Source organism: Lepisosteus platostomus, chromosome 9 (genome assembly GCF_059453375.1).
Source record: "Lepisosteus platostomus isolate fLepPlt1 chromosome 9, fLepPlt1.hap1, whole genome shotgun sequence".
In the NCBI taxonomy this organism is placed as follows: Eukaryota; Metazoa; Chordata; class Actinopteri; order Semionotiformes; family Lepisosteidae; genus Lepisosteus; species Lepisosteus platostomus.
Genome location: NC_142619.1, coordinates 6,896,858 through 6,917,620, shown reverse-complemented (window position 1 = coordinate 6,917,620; position 20,763 = coordinate 6,896,858). Strand labels below are relative to the sequence as shown.

The 20,763-nt window shown below is 39.7% G+C and overlaps 1 protein-coding gene across 1 annotated transcript in view; it reads left to right on the top strand.

Annotated features, from left to right (window-relative positions):
- The window catches only part of kcnq1.2 (potassium voltage-gated channel, KQT-like subfamily, member 1.2), a 286,806-nt gene that overhangs the window by 182,671 nt on the left and 83,372 nt on the right, over positions 1-20,763 (top strand). Inside the window, exons 13-14 of the mRNA XM_088646719.1 lie at positions 15,730-15,805; positions 18,910-19,004. Coding sequence (XP_088502845.1) covers positions 15,730-15,805; positions 18,910-19,004 — 171 coding nt within the window. The remainder of the gene's footprint in view (positions 1-15,729; positions 15,806-18,909; positions 19,005-20,763) is intronic.

The following is a 20,763-nucleotide window of genomic DNA, read 5'->3' as shown; positions in this document are numbered from 1 at the left end:
GTTTAACTAAGTGGGAATGCCTCTAATTACCCACTTCAAAATAAACTCATTGTTTGGGCTTGATGGATGACTGGAGCTGAATGTCTTCTGGCCCACAGCAAGCCAGAGCTGGCTATACAGTTGAAGGTCCAGAGGGAATCTCCAAACGGGATTTATATGTATTTTCTCAAACCTTCGAAACAAACCTCTTTCCTGTTTGGCTGTCATGGCATCAATACGAACGATGCAAGACGTCGGATATGAGAAATGCAGAGGATGGAGGGATTTGTGGGTCAACTTCGTGAAAGCATGGAAGGCCTGGTAACCCAACAAAACTAGTTTTCAAAGTTGGCATGGTGAAAATCACCATCATATGAGGAACTCACATTGAGAGACCAGGAAAACCTTCATCCAGACACACACAAAGGTGAAGATCAGGCATTTCAACAACAATAATGTGATATTAGCAAAAGTGACCGCAGTCATAGTAAAAGATAAACTAAAGAGTCCCAGAAGTCTTTCCTTTTACTTTTTTTATCTAAAGCAGGGTCTGACAATTCCATTCCTTGAAGGCCAGAGTCCTGCAGGTTTTATACAGTATGTAGTTTGCAAGTAGCAAATTACTATAACCTAAAATAAATCAGGTGGTTCACCTTCATATAAAAATAATTAGCTCAATTTAGTAGTGAAGACCAGAAATAGAATGAAAACCAGATGATCCCGTGGCAGCTGAGCACTAGAGTTTACATCCCTGATGTACAGTACAGTATCTCAGGCAAATACCAAAACCTTAATAAATATTTTAATGAAAAGTTTCTTCTTGTTATCATTTAACTAATTAAGCCTCACGAAAGTTACTTTGTCTGCATTCTTACAACAAAAATGTACAGTATAATATTTATATACATTATTAATTTATATACATTTATATACATAGTTTTTTTTTTCAACCCTATTGTAATAATAGTTGCAAGATCCCAAAGGATCGCATTGACATTCCCACACAGAAATCTATGTACCGTGGGGAATCTACATGACGTGATATCCATTATGCACTAGCAGTCCTGCCACAAAGCAGATTAAAAAAGTGAGGGTTTCCTTCAACAATTGGATTAAGGAAGAAATTCAGCTAAGCCAGTTTTTGTGAACACAAAATGGAATTCAGCCAGGCCACCAAGGTTAACCCATCTAATTTTAAAGAGAACATTAATGACTAAGACAACATCCATCACAGAAGGTGGTAACAGTTATTTCATATCCAACTAACACTGAACACAAAATGATAGCTTGAAGTGCCTAGTATTATTCTAATACCTTATCACTCAGAAATCAGTTTCTGCTGCATCAGAGAACCAAAAAAAATTCAGTGAACAACTCAGCTTTGTAGGAGAAATAGCAGTCTGTAAGAAGAAATAATGGAGAATAATAAAATTGGGTATATAAGGTAACACTTAAGAGTTTTTTTCCATTTATTTGGTATACTTGGATCTTGCTGCTAAACATCTTTTTCTTTTCTATCTTTAGACAGTAAACTGGGAGTGCTTGCACTCTGACATTGTAGAATCTGGCCTGATATGGGTTCATTCTTGACCTGGCCTGAGCATTTCAGAAATAACTGAAAATCGGGTATAACGATATCAGAAATAGCCATGTGTGGAACTGTTGCTTTTTGTACATGCAGTGATCACTTCTAAACATTCATGGTAATAACAGAGGATGATTGGAGCTGTATGCAGACTATAAAACTACCTGCAAAACCATGGCACCATGGTGGACACACCTTGCCTGTGTCCTCGCTGGTGGGTGTTCTCTTCCTTTTTCGGAACAAATTAAAACTGATTTCAAACTTTCACTGAGCTGCACTGAGTCTTCGTGCATCCTGTACCTTGTCTTTGGTCACCACATATAGATTGACTGCTTAGTCTGGTGGTTCTGCTCAACTGTACTAGAGACATTCAGAGGCATTTTGATGTGGTGTTAACAATTCTTCTTAAACCTTTTATACTGAAATGATGGTAGACAGTTAGGCTTTTCAAGCCATTTGAATTCAGTGACATCACTTTCCAGTTACGCTTGGTGTCAACCCTGATAGGGGGAAAGTGATCAGAACATACTGTAAGTTGATCATCTTTATCATCTTTGCTGCTTTTAACCACAGAAACCCGGTCGGGAGAGCATGTCATCAAATGGTGTGAAAGCTTGACAACGCAGTCGATTACTCAATGCAAACTTCTAAGAGGAAAATAAAAGTGTAGAAAATGACGAATTTGGATGGGACCTTTCAATACCAAAAATAGAATCGTTTCATAATCCTCTCTCCATATGAAAAGAGGCTGTCACTCACAAAGCAGAGGGTCAGCTCCATTATTTGAAATGCCTAAAAGAAAGTGTTAAGCCAGGCAGAACGCCGTTGGATGTAAAAGGCAGCCCTGGTTCTACACAAGAAGGTGTTTTTAATTGTTCTTTGAACACCCCACTCCCGCTCAGTGGTCAGTGTAGGGCTCATGTGCCTGGATTATCAGACTGCATTAAAAGAAACTAATTTAATCTGAATATTGCTGTATAACTGAGACACTTTATGGATGGGGGAGCTGAAGCAGGCAACAGCTGAAGGGTAATCCTGTAAATTGCTTAAAATAACAACGGTCCTATGTGGTTTTACGACCCCCTGACAGGCAGTGATAAATAGATTCTTTCTCTAACATGCTTAATCCTTCTAAACAGTACAAAATCCTATTACTCGATGAATTATAAATCCTGCTTCAGCACCTCGCTTGTCCTCGAGTGTTTCATTGTACAGAAGAGAAACTCAATACCCCTTTAGAGTTCTCCATAATCAGCAGGCCTTTTAGATTTTCTGAGAATGTAAGACAATCCTCACGTATGGGGCATTGAGCTGCGGCTGCAGACCAGGCAAGTGTGAGTGTGTTAGAAGAATGCTCTCCGTATGCATTATCACCCTGTCACGTGTCAGCCATTTTTTTTTATGTCTTCTAGAAGCATTGCAAAGGAGATTAATTGCAGAATATCGCAATTGCTTCATTGAGTAGGGTACAGCGTTGTGTTTCTTAGACACGTTTAAGCCACACCATGTATAGAGAAACATCCAGTAGCTCCCTAAAAGATTCAGTGTGCTGTGTACCTAACAAACAGTCAAGGTACAGTATCTACTGTATGTACTGTAGTTTGTTTTGAAAGTTAAGTAGACACCCCGTTTTGTTTTACCTTTTGAGGTGAAGTAGGGTTGTGTAATCCATTAGCCCTCAGTAAAGAGCAAATGCTGCCTCGTTTTCGTGAAAAGCAGATCTAGCTTGTTTGGGATAATTCTGGAATTCCAGACCTGGCATACTATCTGTAAGGTATTTGTAGGTTCTCTCCATGTTCGGTTGGGTTCGGTTCTTGTTTCCTCCCACAGACATACTGGTGGGTTAATTGGTTTCTGGGAAAATTGGCCCTGGTGTGAGTGTGTGTGTCTGTGTGTGCCCTGAGATGGACTGTGTCTCGTCCATTGATTGTCCATTGATCCCCGCAACCCTGTACTGGACAAAGGGGTTAGAAAATGGATGGATGGATTGCTACCTCACAGTTCTTGCACCCTGGAATTAAGTCCATTATGAGTTGTTCTCTGCATGGGTTTTGGTGGTTGTCACAAAGGCCATGTGAGTTTACGTTTGGTGCTCTGGTTGCCCCCCACAGGCCAATGTGCTATTTTGGTGAGTTGGCATTACTGGACTGCCCTCCCCCCTCTGACCCTGTGTGTTTACCATGCTGTGAACCGGCATGACCATTATCTGCCATGTCTGGTTCTGGCTCAACTACAAACGGATACTAAACTAAGTGGTTATAGACAATGTCATAACAATTATAGTTGTACAATTGTACAGTAAAATTAACAATAATATTTGTAATTACAATGATAATTGTACCCCATACAATTATTGTAAATATTTCTGTAGGGTTTTCGAATCTGGAAGATGCTGGAATGTACTAAATTGCTGTCTGGTAAAATGAAGCTCCTTCTGGAGTGGCAGACAAGAGGCAGTCTGTCACCACAGAGGGAAGAGAACCAGCACCACCAGTACCACTTCCATGGATCTATAGTTATCTTCAGCATTGCCCAGCCCTGCTTCATAAATCTGGGATATACAGTAGAAGACAGATTATTTTGCAGAGCCTGATGTGATAGGGTTGTCATTTGAAACTATAAAGGGGAACTGCGGCCCCAATTTCTTAGAGCAGCTATCAAATCTCAGTAACAGAATAAATTCATTGACGTTATAGAAAAAAAAAAGACAAATTTCGATTAAAGCACAAAATCACAGACTTTGTGAAAGTAATGTAAGTCTTGACGCAAACTCGCATTTGAGCTCCCACGAACTGTGATGTGATGGGGCCCCTTCCTGCTCACTAGTCACTGTAATGACTAATGCAATGAGATGTGCGAATGAGTAAGTACAAGTTGGGCCGCAGACATTTCACCGAAGAAATGTTCCAGCGCGATCTACAGGTTTTGTTCTGAATTGCAGAACACGGTGCTGTGTATACCTGGAAATTTTGTCTATTTTATGATGTAAAGTGAAGGTTTTACAAGTTGCTGTGTTCACTTTACTTTTATAGCAGTTTAACATGCACCATCGGTGCACTCCCTTAAGCTGGAGTAGGGAGCTGAGTCAGCATGCGTAGGCTGCAAAGGAACAGGTAAAGATTTATTCCATGCTGAATGGGAAAGAAAATGTGACACAACGTGTCGGCAGTGGAGCCTTCTTCAGATGCGAGGGAGAGAGGAGAACGTGCACATAAATAAAGCGAGGGAGAACAAAAGGATAGTAATGAATGGGTGGGGAGTGGGGAAAAAAGTGTATCAAAACTCAGGGAGAAAAGGAGGAGAGGTGTGAAGGCAAACTCTGCAAATGAATAGAGAGGATTTGAGGAGATTTGAAACATTAATACTTTTTGCCTCTAAAATTGACATGTTTCCCTCTACTCTGAAAAAGTTTAGTTGCTTTACTCTTATTGCAGTTGGTAATTGGGCCTCATTTTCTTTTTGCATTCATTAAAAAGAGAGGTGGGTCCATTAGAAAATGATATACTGCTTTTGGGTGCTTAACCTTCAGCTATTTGGTAACTCTAGAAAGATTATTTCTAGAGTTATTTTTTTTTTCCCTTCCATATTCACCTAACCGCTGCATTCCTTCAGCGTTGAGGGGGTAAAGATGTGTACGTGTGAGTACTCGGGTGTTTGAGCAACAGGCTTGGGGGACACAAATGTGTCACAGATGTGCTTAGTTGTAACCCATTTCTGTGGCACAAGAGCGTGCTAAAAAGTACAGTATTTCTCTTTGTTGTTGATTTCCAAAGCTGACTTTGATCTTGAAGGGCTCTCATCTTGCCTATTAAATTGTTTGAAATGAGCTCTCCATTGTTTAAACTATCTTGGGGATCAAGGCCTGTGGACATATCTCTGCTTTGTAAAACATCCCCAGCTATGTACAAAATTGTAGCAGGCAGCAATTAAAATTTAGTGTTTCAAGTTTAAATTATAAACACCTAATACAATACCAATGCAATAAAGCTGGTGTTATTGGAACCAGCGCATTTTTACAGGTGTAAAAGAGTAAAAAAGACACATTTGACAAAAACTTGAGTGTTTTATTAATAACAAAAATATACTTCAGTGCTCAGAAGGCCAGTTTTCAAGACAAAAAGTGAAAACGCCAGTTATTGTAAATGTTTTGTCCAGGCCTACCAGCTGTCAACATAATTGGAAGTGTGTGTTTTTCCCCATGTGCTATTGTGGGCAATGAAGTGTGTGCTCAGGAAGGGTGGAAAAGGCCACCGACTGACTTTCCTGAACATGGGGAACATGTTTTCAGAAAGCTCTCTGTCCTGCTCATTTTTTAAATATTTCTGCCTGCCTGAATTGAATACACAGGAAAAATGGGAACTTAAGAAATATTCATACAAGGAAAAGCTTTCCTGAGATGAGCTTTTAACACAGCAACAGACTTTAGAGGGTGCAAATCTGTAAACTTGAGTTCCATTAAGTGAAGGAAGAGTCCATCAGCCTGGAGGCTGCAGATCCTCAGAACGGTAGTTAAATTAATAAGGGGCAGCTCAGGGATCAGTTGCATGTTAGCACATCTCCATGGCAACAGCTTGGTGTTTCTCTACCAGATGCAATTGACTATTATTTATTATTCATGCTTATTTCTGGATGTTTATGAAGAGCATGTAATAGTCAAATGCATCTGTTTGAAAATTCTGAGGAATGGAAGTTTAATAGATAAGACTTTATTGATCCCGAAGGGAAATTGATGTGTTACAGCAGCCCAACACAAACAAAAAGACAGACGTCAGAATATAAATAATTAGAGAATAATTTATCCTAACTACTGTAAGTACTATGTTGCCTGTGGATATAGACTGACATTGACAAAATGTTAGTTGCATCTTTGATTATACAGTTGAATAGACCCTTCTTGCTTACTTTTATATGTAGAAGGATAAAGCTATTAAGTTTTTACAAATGTATGAAATCATTAGGAAGTCAATCATCCACAGTGATCAATAAAGTGCACTAAAATCTTGTGAACTGCTTCCTGTTTTGAGAGTAAAATGTCATTAAAATGTCAGAGTAATAGAGTTAATGCAATAAATATACAGACAGCCTATATATAAGCACATTGTGTGTTTATTACATTAATGTAGTGTATGAAGCATAAAATGCATGTTTGAAAAAATAGGACAAAGAGAGAGAGAAAAAAAGCATGTATTGTAGTTTCTTTCCACATGTGTTTAGTGGCAAAATTGTGGTCTGCAGAACAAAGATCCAGAATCACTTGTACTCTGGCTCCAGGATATATGGGCTGGCTTTATAATAGATGACCCTAGTTACCCAGATAGGCAAATGGCACATGTACTGTATAAGTGTGTAGACGCTAACTAGTTGCATGCCAAAGAGGGGAATTTCCTCCTTTTGGTTAAGCAGTGTCAGTCTGCATCCAGGGCAGGGGGTCACCAGCTTATATCCCAGCTGGGGATGATAAAAATTCAAACTAAATTAATTCTTTACAGGTTTCAAATCAGCTTGTGGGTCCTCAGATCCTTGTGCAACAGGGACTCTGGAGACTTACTGGGCGCCTGGAGGACTATGTGGTGTTCATTAGGAGCTATGTCTTTCTCACAGATGACAATCAAGCTCCATTGTTTTAATTCTGGACTGCACTGCAAAAAAGAAAAGGCAACCAGCCTGGGAAGCACATGGCTCAGAGGACACACATCAGCATTTTCTTCCTTCAGGCCGTTGCAGGAGTTAACTGGACAGCCATGTTGACAATGCCAAATTAGCTTTTAAAAAACCCAAAATAACAGGCTTGCTCCACACTCCACCAATATTAGTGGCCATCAGAAAAGCTAGCTCCAGAAAAAAAAAATCCTTGGAAGTAATAAAACCCCCTTTTTTAAAGCAGAAGTTCAAATAGAAAGCATGCAGAGAAATCCTCAGCAAATGCTGGGCTGCATTAATCTCTGCAAACTGTACACAATGTCTGTGCTAAACCTTGAAAAGAATAGCAACTCTGTGGATTGTTCCATGGTCATAAGCCTTGTATTCACATGAGACAACAATCTTTCTATTCAGGCCATAATCATATGGTGGAGGACAAAAACAATAATAAAGTCTTACGAGATGAAAGCTTTGCTGACTTAAGAGGGATCATACATTGCGGTATGACTGGTTATTTAATACACACACTGTGGGGCTCTCAAAACATCTCTGGCATATATTGCAGACTCAGATTTTAGCAAGTGTCACCAGTCATCATGCAGAAGTTCTTATGTTCTGAGATCTGCATTTCTCAATGAAGACAGTCGAGTGCACGTTTCTGCTAGTGAGATTTGAAATTTACTCATGCAATCAATCATAGGGAAGTCCCATCAGTTTATCGGCGTGAGAGGACCATTTTATACTGATCGGAGTGGGGAGCTACATCAGCATTTACTTACGTAGTCCTTACTTGTTTCATTAATATGGACTACCTACTGTATTTAAACTACTACTGATATGATTTTAGATGGGCAGCATAATTTTCAAAAATCTATTATTGATCTTGCAGTATGTACATAGTATATTGTTTACGTTGTTAAAAATAAATTAGTGTTATTAAAGCTTGAATTCCTAGGAAAAATGTCATTGACATTTTAATTATGTGTATGTTTAATTTAATGTGTAAACATTACATGTTCATATTTTGCTCATTTTTTCCACTAGGAGAGAAACTGCTGGTAATGTTTTATTAAGGTGGAGTCTGTACCTATACATTCTTTGAATGTGATGTTACTTTAGTTTCAAGATTTTGAGATTGTGAATCCATACAAGCATGACTATCAGGACGATCAATACAGCAGGTTCGTCAGGAAAAATTTGTGATTACTGTATACTGAAGTGGTTCATTGTCAGCATAGCAGACTTTATAAATACGATTATCTCAGATTGAGACATCATGTGAGATTCACTGGGAGAGCAGAGAGTATTTTCTCTGGCCTCACAAATTTATTTTTTCCCTTTTCATCTTTGTTGACATAACTGTTATGACACAGACATATTGTAACTTTACAGCTGGCGAAAAATGTACTGACAATTATAAGCATAGCCCTTTCATGTTTAATTTAAGCACATCCCACAAATGGCACACATCTGTAATTCAATTTTATGAGCATAGCACTTTGGTTTTAAAAAAACCCAAATCTCTACTGGGCTAGGAACATTTATACATACACATTGATTTTTTTGAAAGATACAAAAGTTGACTCATTGACAGTCAATTTATTTAAGAGACATAAAAGGTTTTACAAGTGTGTTATTTACAGAGTAAATTTATTCTTTCAAAAATACATAATTTCTTGCTAGATGTACTGCATAATGTGCAATAAGTGTGTTTTAACTGCTAAAATAATCACATAATATATTGTTATGCTATATATCCACCTGAAGAAGGCTCCACGGCCAAAACATTGTGTTTTCTTTCTTCTTTTTTTCAGTGTGGAATAAACCTATTACTTGTTCCTTTGCAGCCTACGCATGCTGATGCAGCTACCCACCTGAACTATATACAGTATAGTACATTGCGAAGGTATTCAGATAGTATTCAGGTATTCAGATTAGCAGCCATATCACCCTGCAACTCACAACTGGTAACCCACTGAAGCAGGTGTGAGCCTGGTCAGTACCTGGATGGGAGACCTCCTGGGAAAAACTAAGGTTGCTGCTGGAAGAGGTGTTAGTGGGGCCAGCAGGGGGCGCTCACCCTGCGGTCCATGTGGGTCCTAATGCCCCAGTATAGTGATGGGGACACTATACTGTAAACAGGCGCCGTCCTTCGGATGAGACGTAAAACCGAGGTCCTGACTCTCTGTGGTCATTAAAAATCCCAGGGCGCTTCTCGAAAAGAGTAGGGGTGTAACCCCGGTGTCCTGGCCAAATTTCCAATTGGCCCTTACCAATCATGGCCTCCTAATAATCCCTCTCTACGAATTGGCTACATTGCTCTGCTCTCCTCCCCACTGACAGCTGATGTGTGGTGAGCGTTCTGGCGCACTATGGCTGCCGTCGCATCATCCAGATGGATGCTGCACATTGGTGGTGGTGGAGGGGAGTCCCCATTACCTGTAAAGCGCTTTGAGTGGTGTGTCCAGAAAAGCGCTATATAAGTGTAAGCAATTATTATTATTATTATTATTATTATTATTATTATTATTATTATTATTATTATTATTATCTGAAATTCCAAAATGCATACACAGTAATTTTAAAATGAGCATTTTAATCAAAACCTGAATGCTCAAACTGAAAACTTATAAGGATAAGTCAATGAAGTATATTGTACAGACCCATGAGCTCCAAATTTGGTGCAAGCCCCATTAGCAGCAATCACAAGCCATTTTGGGTAAGTTTATGACAGATTTATGCCCATCATTCTTGTCTGATTTGCTCAAGCTTTCTGAAGTTGCCTGGGGATCGCTTATGCAGTGCAGTTTTTAAGTCTTTCCACAATTCTCACAACATCGGGACTCAGACTGGGCCATTCAAGGACATTTACCTTCTCATGCTTAGGTTACTTTAGTATTGTTTTGGATCATTGTCCTGCTGAAAGGTGAAGTCCTTAGCATACTGAAACAGCTTTACACCCTTTACCTATGTCTTCTACTTTGCTCCATCCATTTTTCCTTCAATCCTAACAACCTTTCCAATCCCTCCCAGTTGAACAGAAACATCTCCACAGCACCCCATGGGACAAACTTGACCACAGAGATGGTGGTGACAGAGAGATATGCTGTGTTGGGTCTGCCCTAAACCCAATGCCTGGCATCTAGATCAAATACAGTATTCCAATTTGGTCTCATCTGACTATAAGGCTTTTGCCACACTTTTATAGGATGACTCCAGAGCTTTGTTTCATGCTTCATGTGGGACATTAGATGAGATTTCCACCTTTGGTGGTGTGATCAGGATTTTGTTGGCTGATTCACACATTCCCCTATCTAAGCCATGGATTTCTAGCTCTTTCAAAGTTGTCACTCAAAGTGGTATTTCTCACCAGTCTCCTCCTTTCATAACTGCTCAGTTTAGGGGAAAGGCTCCATTAGACAGTGTCTAAGGGGGTATGATGCACCTTCCATGTTTGTTACTCCATGGCCAGATGGAAGAATAGCTCGTTGTATTTTGAGCGAGGAAGGGATCCATATGCGTGATCAAGGCTGGTTTATTGAGGAGGAGGTGGTTGTACAAGAAGCAAAGAGGAGAAGTAGCTGACAGGATGATCAGGAAGCAGGACCAGACTGGAAAACAGGAACAAGACTGAACAGACCACCAGGTAACCGCGAGCAGACGTGAGACCTGTTGCTGGATCACCAGAAAGGAAGATGTGACTGAAACACAGAGCTCACAGATCAGGGCAGACCAAGACTGTGGTGCTATGGGGCTTAAATACTGTGCTCATTAATGTTAACGAGCAGTACTGTAGGTGGCTGGGGAAGCTTGCTGAATCTAGTGCCTGTAGCACCGGGCGGTGTTGAGCCCTTCCTGCGAATGTGACCAGTCTCCGAGCAGACCGGAGGCAGAAAGCTTGGGCCCGTCTGGGAGTAACACCATTTCTTTAGAATTAATTAAACTGTGCTTGCAGGGATATTCCAATACACTATGTCAGAACCATTATTATTGCACAAAGCAGAGGCCACTCATCTGATTGTATGACTTGTTAAGGAAATTTTGTGCATGACCTAGAGTGTGAATACTAGTGCAATCATGATTTTTCCATTTTTCTTTCCTTTAATCATCTCTTTACTTCTTTCTTTTTGTTTGCTTTGTATGTGTGTACAGACATTTGGGTATATAATAAATATGAATCGCTGCTTCAAAGTTTCATAACTGCAAGGTCTAAAACAACACAATGCGGAAACTGTGCAAGGTTCTGAATGCTTTTGCAAGGCAATGTACAGTACATGACATTCCATGAGGTGCTGTATCACATATCCATTTTCCAACAGGAGTTATTAGTTTCTGAACTGACTTGTAAACTGTGCAATTTAACTCTCCCACAGTGCCACACTGTATCATGTAAAGGGCCCTGACCATGAAACAGGAAACAAATTCCAAACAGTACAAATTAATTTTACTCAATGTGCTTCTGACAGTTTCTAATGCAGTCATTTTATGAGATGGGTAAACTATTTTGGAAATGTTTTATCAGCAGTCTAAAAATATTTGGAGTGGCATTTCCTCCCTTCCTGTAGTTTTGACAAATTTTAGTTATTAGCATTTACTTCATTAGCTGAATGTTTTTGTTTTTTTTTTGTTCTCTAAAATAAGGGAATATCACGTGAAGGAGGAAGTGCTGAGCTGTGAAAGAACTGGCTGGATCACAACTTAAAATCCTTTGGGTCCAAAAGACTCTAAACACCAGGTTTTAGCCTTAACTGCACACTTTGATGTCGGAGATATGCCTTTGGGACTGATGTCATATTTCATGCATGGAGCTGAGCAGATATTTGCGGTCACTTTTCAAAGTAAAAATCTGATGTTTGAATGATTTCATTTTCTTTGAACCAATGGCTGTGTTACTGTCTGAGCTGCAGGACATAAAAAACTCTCCTTGGCCAGAGTTGGCAGAGTTAGACTCTGAGAATTGAACAACTACTTTGTCTCAGGGTCTGGATAAGGACATAACCATACAGTACTCTGCTAAGCAAATTTTGCTTGTTGTTACCTCATATCACATGTTATTCTGGTGTGAGATTCAGTATGGCTGGTCACATTGAGCTACGTGATTCCAACATGCTTGAAATGGGAAGTATCAAGTGAGTAAAAGATTATTATTTTTTGGGGAAAAATACAATAATTATCCTAAATTACATGTGTGTGGAATGATACTGCACACACATTTCTTCTGCTCCTATCCAGCAAGGAACATATCTGCAGAAAGAGGTCGTTTTTATTTCTCAATGCTTTTTATTGTTTTATATATAGAACTGATGTCCATCCTTGTCATCTAATGTGATCGCCTTAGATCACAAAAGAGTTACAGGGCAGACTGTTCTGGATTTCAGGAATTACAGATTTAATTATCTACTTGACTCAATAATAATAATTTGCAGTTCGGATGTATTGGAAAGGTAGAATTAATTCTTTCACCATTTTTTTTTTACCGCATCAATTTGTTACTGTATGTTGAATTTGGTCTTTGGTGGGATGATTTATTTTTTCTTACTTTTCTATTGTGGTGTAACGGTTTATCCTTGTGACTTCAAAAAAATAAATTCAGTGGTTCATGGCCTTCAAGAAAAGATACAGCCGTATTTCATTCGGTTAAGTTTGAAAGTGGGAAATGCAGAACAACGACTTGTCACAGAATCTGATGTTTTGATATTATCTAGAGTTAAATATTAAAGAGGAGCTTTGCCAGGAACTGATCTGACCAGCAGGCACGTGGGTTGATGAACAGCACAGGGTTGTTGAAAGGTCACGAAAGCTGTACTTTCCACAGCTTCCTGTCTGCGGCTGCCCCCCCACAAACCCCCCCCAAACATCAAGTCTGTAACAAATCCATCCAAGTGCCAGAGGGCACACAGAAGTGAAGTTATTCTTCTATTTTTTAACTCTTTGCTCATCGTTTTAAAACCGTTTCCATAATCTGTAAACAATGTGACCTTCAAATGTGTCACCCATAACACAAAAAAGTGGAGACGTTTTTTTTTTTACAAATAGAATATGCTCTAGTAGTAGGGTTGTACTACTAGATGATATTCTATTTGTAAAGCAGAATATCCTCTAGTAGTTTCCTATTTGTAAAGTAGGATTGGCAGTTAAATATCAAATCTTCCAGCACATTGGAACTGCGGTAGCTTAACAGCTTGTATAATTTAAACAAGTGAGACAACATTGACAGTTTTTTATAAATGGAGAAAAAAAGCTAAATTAAACTATGAAATGAGTAATAGTTTAAAAACATAAAGTGGAAACAATAGATATAATATTTGTTTTATTTATCTGTTATCCCATATCCTTTCTGAGAATGACCTCCTGTATCTCAGTTGTGAAGTATGAAACCCTCTGAAAAGGATTTTATGCATTTTAGATAAGCCAAGAAAATGTAACTTGTTTGTCTATAAAAAGATCATACCACCCAGCAAAACCCACATGAACACAGGACAAATCAAGATGGAATTGAACCTGGGGAACTGGATCATGATGTTGAGAGGCTATAGTCCAAACAACTATATTATGCGAATAGAAGTAGCTGGTAATAATGGTAATTGTGTCTTATTGGGAAGGGAGGTCCTGCATATTAGTTACTGTATATCATCCACTCTCTTAGGATGTTAGAAAAACTGGACTAGTTTCAAACCAAATGAGAACTAGGAAGGATTTAAATGCTTCAGGAAATAAAATGGCACCATTGCAGTGGGGTCTTGCTCCAGTGCTAGAAAGCTGACATTCAGTATGTTTTAGTGGTGTATTTAAATCATGAAATGTCTGTGGCTTTAGAACAATGATAAATTGCCTCAGTTATTTAAATGAATTAATTCAGGAAATTAACAACTTAGGTGAAACTGAGTATTTGGCAGTTGGGCATTCTGTGACAGACTCAGTGTACCACGATGAATGAAAGGCATTATGGCAAGACCTTCACAAAAAAATCTGAAATGATACATTACACATAGAATTGTTCTCTATGAAATGGATTACAGTACATTTCATCTTCATCATACACTTTACTGCATTTTGAATTTTTGAATGGTCTGAAAATAAGCAATCTTTCTAATGAAACAGTGTCCAGATTTAACATACTACACTGTAAATGTTCTTTGAATGTGTATGTTCCTATTTGTGTTTGTAATGATGGGTATAACTTAAATACGATGATTATCATTATTACAGGTAAACTGAAGCCCTTTTAAAAGTGACTGAATTTAATGTAAAGTTTTTCCCACAGGACTCTTTTCGTCATATTAAAGAATAAATTTTCATTTTTATTAAATATTCTTTAGAGATGTACACTAGTTAAGAATGGATGAAACCAAAATTAGACCTTCAATAAATATGCCGAAATTTTAGTCTGACAGTTTCATGATTAGCAAAATATGATATCGTAGGGATACTGTACCTTGTTTTGTTCTGGGTGAAGAGGTGGAATTAAAAATGCATATACAGTACAATACAAAGACAAATCTGGGTAATTGTGTTAAGAATGTTTGGCGATTTTTACTGTAATTTAGTAAGATTTGAGAATGCTTCAAATGTATTTTTCTTAATTTTGCATGTTTCTCATTCTGAACTCTGTAACCCTCTTTGTGTAACCATCGCTGAAAATGAAAAATACTCCATTAGGGACTGAATTCACTTGGCCTCAGAATTAAAAAATGCACTATAGTGACCCCCCTCAAGCATTATATCCCATGCAGGAAAATCAGAAAACTGTCAACTCTCCTCCTGAGAAGTGTTTGAACAAAACATCTATTGTAGTTCGACAATCAGTTCACAGGACACAACCCAGAGTCTTCAAGCCGGTCTGACATTTGGGCTCATGAATTTGGTACTAGAGGCTTGTGTGTATGTGTACAATAAAAAATGAGAAGTTGTTTTAAACATGAACAAATTCAGTTTAAATCATATGTAAGTCACCACATACACAGTAACAGGTTATAGAATTGTGTGCATAATATGCATTTGCATGGTTTGGGAAACTAGAAATGCAATGAACTGTACTGTATAGTACATGCACTGACTGGAGGAGAAGCACAGCCATTAGCTTTGAGATAGGAGCAGACTGTAGGATATACAAGTGCAGTCTGAATGGGTACTAGGGTTGGAATTCTGAGAGCAGCAAAATGAACTGGGTTATTTCTATTAGGATCATCTCCCGCTGGGGCTGTGATGAGAGCAGTGTTGTGTGGAACTTTTCACTTTTAGTGTCGTACTGATTGAGCAGGAAAAATCTGCTTCATGGTCCTTTAGTCAACATTACCTGCTTCTGAGAGAATCCATTCATTAATAACATTTTAGCCAGTGATTGTACAGTATATTGCACTAATTGCAAATGTGTGACAGATATGAATTAAATCACCAGCAGTACACGTACAGTAGCAGATGTACAGTATGTGCGCACAAAATAATTTATATGACAGGGAATAAGTGATTGTGAGACAACCTCAATTCATGCTGAAAACGTTTTTTTTTCCTTTTTTTTTTGGCAGACTGACAGAGGCACACCGGGCAGCAGTCAAAGTCATCCGAAGAATGCAGTACTTTGTGGCCAGGCGGAAATTTCAGGTAAGAGGGAAATTGGTTCAATAAATTGCCAGAATAAGGGAAGCAGTCAGCCTGAGGGAACTTGTGGCGACAGCCTCCGCAGAAATCCGCTGTCATGCTTCTGTCTTGCTTCGGCGGGGATGGAAGTCAGGGGGTTTCAACTTCTCTCAGCTGACCTCTCTGATTTGTCTCTGTTCAAAAACATTAAGGTTATCTGCCTCACTTGTCCAGCCTGTATTCATGCTCTTAATAGTGTGCTTGCCGGTTTGCTGCCTTCTATTACAGCAGCTCATGAATTGTATTGATGTACTGGTTATTTGACATTGGGGGAGGCAGATGTCCGGTGGGCCTGAGTTTTGAGAGCACACCAAAAACACACTGGGAAGCAATTGTGTTTGTGTACTGCATAGAAGAGTACAAGACGAACACACCATGAAAGGCTAGTTTTTATTTGCGTAGGAAAAATGCTTGCTTTTCACTCAAAACTGGATATAAAAACATCCGGTGAAAGCACGTCTGCCTCTCAGAGAGAGTGACGCCACGTTTCCCCGGTCGTCGCCAGTCTTTGCCCCCTGGAAGAATTTTTAAACACAACATTTATACACACGGTGAATTAGTTACTGTCAGTTTGCCTTTTAACATAAATCATTCAAGTGTAGTTTATTCCAACAGGGTCAAAGTAAAACCGGAATTTAACATAATGCCACAGAGCAAAGGGAGTTCTGATGATGCTCTGGTTGGCGTCCTTGTTGAAAACAAGGAAACAAAATTGTAATTAGTGAACGAGATGGTTTTTTTCTGCAGAAAAACAACTCAAAGATGCCCGTAGAACAGTTAAGAAATATAAAACTGCTTGAAAGTTTACACATCATGACCGTCTGGACCATCTAACCCATTTGGTTGTTAGTAGTTAACTGATCCCAGGATCTTATCCCCCCATTTCTTGAAAGGAGCAGGGGCATCAGCTTCAACAACTTGGATGGGCACCTTGTTTCATGCTCCCACAGCCCTTGGAAACTGTGCTTATTGTTCTCAGTAATTGCACATCTATGTAATTATCACTTGTGTTCTCTGGTTTGTGTGTCAGATGTACAGTACGATTTTCAGTGTATTTGATCATTTTGAATACGTACATCAGGTCCCCTCGTTGTCTACCCTCTGTTTGTAACATGGTGACCAAAGTTGTACATGATATTCTTACAAGTGCTGTGGCCGACTCATTGTACAACTTTATCATAATAATTCTATATTTAAGTTCTATGCTTTGAACTATACCATTGTACTATTTTGTTTGCCTTATTGTTTCCCATGGTCTCATTGTGTAAGCATTGATGTGTCACCATAAACATCTAAAAGACACATAAGCATTTCTTCAAGTTGGAAGAGTTGTGTTATTGGCCTGTGAATAACATTTCTTGTTTCCTGAAGTACAATTGGTAGAATACCATTAGGCCCAGGAGATGCGTTAATCTGTCCCAGCTTCACATAAATCCTCCCCCTTATACAGAAATAAGGAAATTTTGCTTGTATGTTTATATGATGGACAAACACAAATTGTTTGCTACTCTGAGATGTAAATTCAGCCTCCCAGTCTGTGGTAAGCTCAGGGAACCTTATTCTCATTATTCTACACCACAAACTTCTCGAAAACCGTTTTGAGATTCTGCAGGGAGCCCTGTTTGAAAATAGTCAATCTTTCTGTTTCCAGGTTTTATCTATCATTTTGAAATCCAAACTGAGGTTATCTAAAGTATACGTCATCCAGGAATCTGGACATACTAGATTGTGCTTCTCAGTTTTCACAAATATATTTTTTTAACTTACACAAGACTTCGACTAATATTTTTTTCAAATATTTTTTAAACTAAGAATCATAACATCCATTATCCAGAGCAGTGGCATTCCTTGACTTGATAAGGCCTAAGACATCAAAATCAAATATTAATAGCAATTCTGAATAAAATGAAGAAACTAGGGCTGCTCCGTGGTGCAGTGGTTAGTAATGCTATTACAGCACTGGGACCTCAGGTTTAATTCCTTACCTGGGGTGCTATCTGTGTGGAATTTGTATGTGTTCCACATCTTTGCATGAGTTTCCTCTGGATTTTCCATTATCATCCTGAAGCCCATAGACCTACAGTATTGATAGGTTAATGGCTTCTGGGAAAAATGGCTCTGGGATGAGTGTTTGTGTCTGTGTGTGCTCTGCAATGGACTGGTATCCCATCCAGTGAGTACTCTGCCTTGTGCCAGTTGCCTGCCAGGATGGGTTCCAGCTCCAGCTCCTACGCAGCCCTGTATTGGATAAAGGGGTTAGAAATTTGATGGCTGAATGACAATAATTACCTCACAGCACTTGTTCCCTGGGGTTTAGTCCATTATGACTAACATTCTTCCCAAGGTCATGTGAGTTTTCGTTAGGTGCTCCAGTTTCCTCTCACAGTCCGGATGGTGGTATTTTGGTTGAACCCCTTACACCCCACCCCCTCCCCCGCCCCCCAGTGCTGTTAGAAAGCTGTTAGAAAATGGATGGATGAAGAAACTAACCTTTTATGGTCTTCCAAACACTTATTTATCATTATTCATTTTAAGCACATTGTACTACGAACTACCACAGATGCTACCATTATAGTTAGAAAAAGCGTATTAATACCAACTTATTTTGGAACCGTTATTTTTCAAAAAAATATTCTTTCAGCACCAGTTACAGTATATACCTAGTTATTTAGGTAGTGCTCACGTTCAACAACAACAACAGGGTTTTCTGGTTTTCAGAATTTGCAAATGTGGGAACGTTTCACGATATTACGAATTTCGAAAATTGCAAATTTGCACCTCGTTCAAGGTATATTGTATGATAGAATGAAATGTGCAGTCTGTCCTGAATTGAACAACTACTGTAGGTCTTTATAAACTAAGGTACATAGTTTTTTGCCTGAAGACAAATTCTAATGTGTATCTTTGGTGGTGTTTTAGCCATATTAGGGGAGAGCTGTTTCTAGTCTTGCTTCAGATCTGTCTGCTTTCTGACAGTCTTGTTGATTAGATGTTACCACCTGTCAAGGTTTAAAAGGTTAAGGGAAAACATGACTTTGTTCTTTCGCATTTTTTTTTTAAATTCACAGCAAGCAAGAAAACCGTATGACGTGCGAGATGTGATTGAACAATACTCTCAGGGACACCTCAACATGATGGTACGGATTAAAGAACTGCAAAGAAGGTGTGAGTTTTCTCTTTTCGGAATCTTCACACGATGTTCAAGAACACAATTGCTTCCCCCCTGAAGGCCATTCAGAATTTAACACATGTGCTTTTACCACTTAGAAGTATGAACGTAAAGAGCACCTATTGTACTGTATGTTCATTCTTGTACTTCTACATTGAACCATGTGTATCTGCATGACCCTTTGCTTTTTGTGTCTCCTCCTGTGACATAATGACTGACTTTTCCAGCAAAAGTAGCTTCTGCGCCAATTTCTCAAAGCTGGCAGGGAATAAAGCAGAGTGTAAAGGTTAATCCCAGCTGGCTGGATATGACAGAAATATAAACACATTGACTGCAAACTTATAGAAGGGAAATATTTCTGTATTTGCAGTGTAGGCTCCCCCCAGAATGCATTTTGTATCCTTGGTTACAGAAAATAGGTAATTAAGTAAATTGGATTATTAGGCTTGGCAGCAGACTTTGCTTTAGGTCTTATGCTTAGTTGACTTGGCATGGGCCAATCTTCGATGCTGCACTGCAATGCTGCACTGCAATCAGTGCACTCAGGGATGAGATTTCTTTACATGTGGGTTGGGTGTAGATTACAGGCTAATGGTTAACTGCACTTGGCGTTACTGTATATGGCAGACATGTAAAACTGCTGACTAAATCTGCTGAGGGGGCATTGCATCATTTGCAAAGTCTGTCAATAATCAAGGAGCAGTCTCAGATTTTCATCCAAACTGAGAACATATCGTTGAACTTAATTGATCCTTTACATTGTGTACACAGCTGAATCTCCCTGCTGAGATTGTATTGTAACGCATATGGCCACCAGTGAGTGTGTAAGAGCCGGCTTACCAGAGCGGTGACGTCACTGCCCTTCTCTGTAGTAGCAGGGCCCACAGCTGCGGGGTTGAGGGGAGATCTTCCTTTGGCTCAAGCGGCTGGGTCCCTGTTGAGCTACGCTGGCGGCCCGGGTTTGAGTCCCCGATGGTGGGGGGCTGACTTAAGCGGCAACGGGAAGGGCGCCCGCCTGAACCCCAGAGCGTTACATTGGTGTCAGCAGTGGAATGGGAAAGCCCTTCGCCGAGGTCGGTGAGTTAAGCGGGGGAGAGTGTAATGCATATGGCCACCAGTGAGCGTGTAAGAGCCAGCTTACCAGAGCGGTGATGTCACCGCCCTTCCCTGTAATAGCGGGGCCAACAGCCGCAGGGCTGAGGGGAGATCTTCCTTTGGCTCAAGCGGCTGGGTCCCTGTTGAGCTACGCTGGCGGGCCCGGTTTCGAGTCCCCAACGGTGGGGGGCTGACTTAAGCAGCAACGGCAAGGGCGCCCGCCTGAACCCCGGAGCGTTACAGTATTCTGGTCACCTTATTTTTGTGCCTGAAGGTTCATTTTTACCAGAACGTCATGGAAGAGACACTGTATGTTTGATTGCTTGTCAGACGGGGCACAAGAAGGAAAGGGGATACAAATGTGCTGTTGTTGTGTCTGCCAAAATGTCGCATTTCTGACTCTGGGGCAGGACAGTCCTGGGGCATTAGAAAAAAATAATCAGTCCATGGATTGATTCTTGACAAGAGCACAGAGCTTGGAAACATTCGCTGAATTCCACCCAAAACAGACACAATCTCTGATATCATCATTTCATACCTTTTACTCTGCCTTGAGGAATTTTTCCAAAAGTCCAATTTGCTGGAAATGATAGTAAGACAGCCCTGTGTATTTGTTTGTTTAAAGGTCAAGTCTTATAGTGTGACCCAAACTCATATC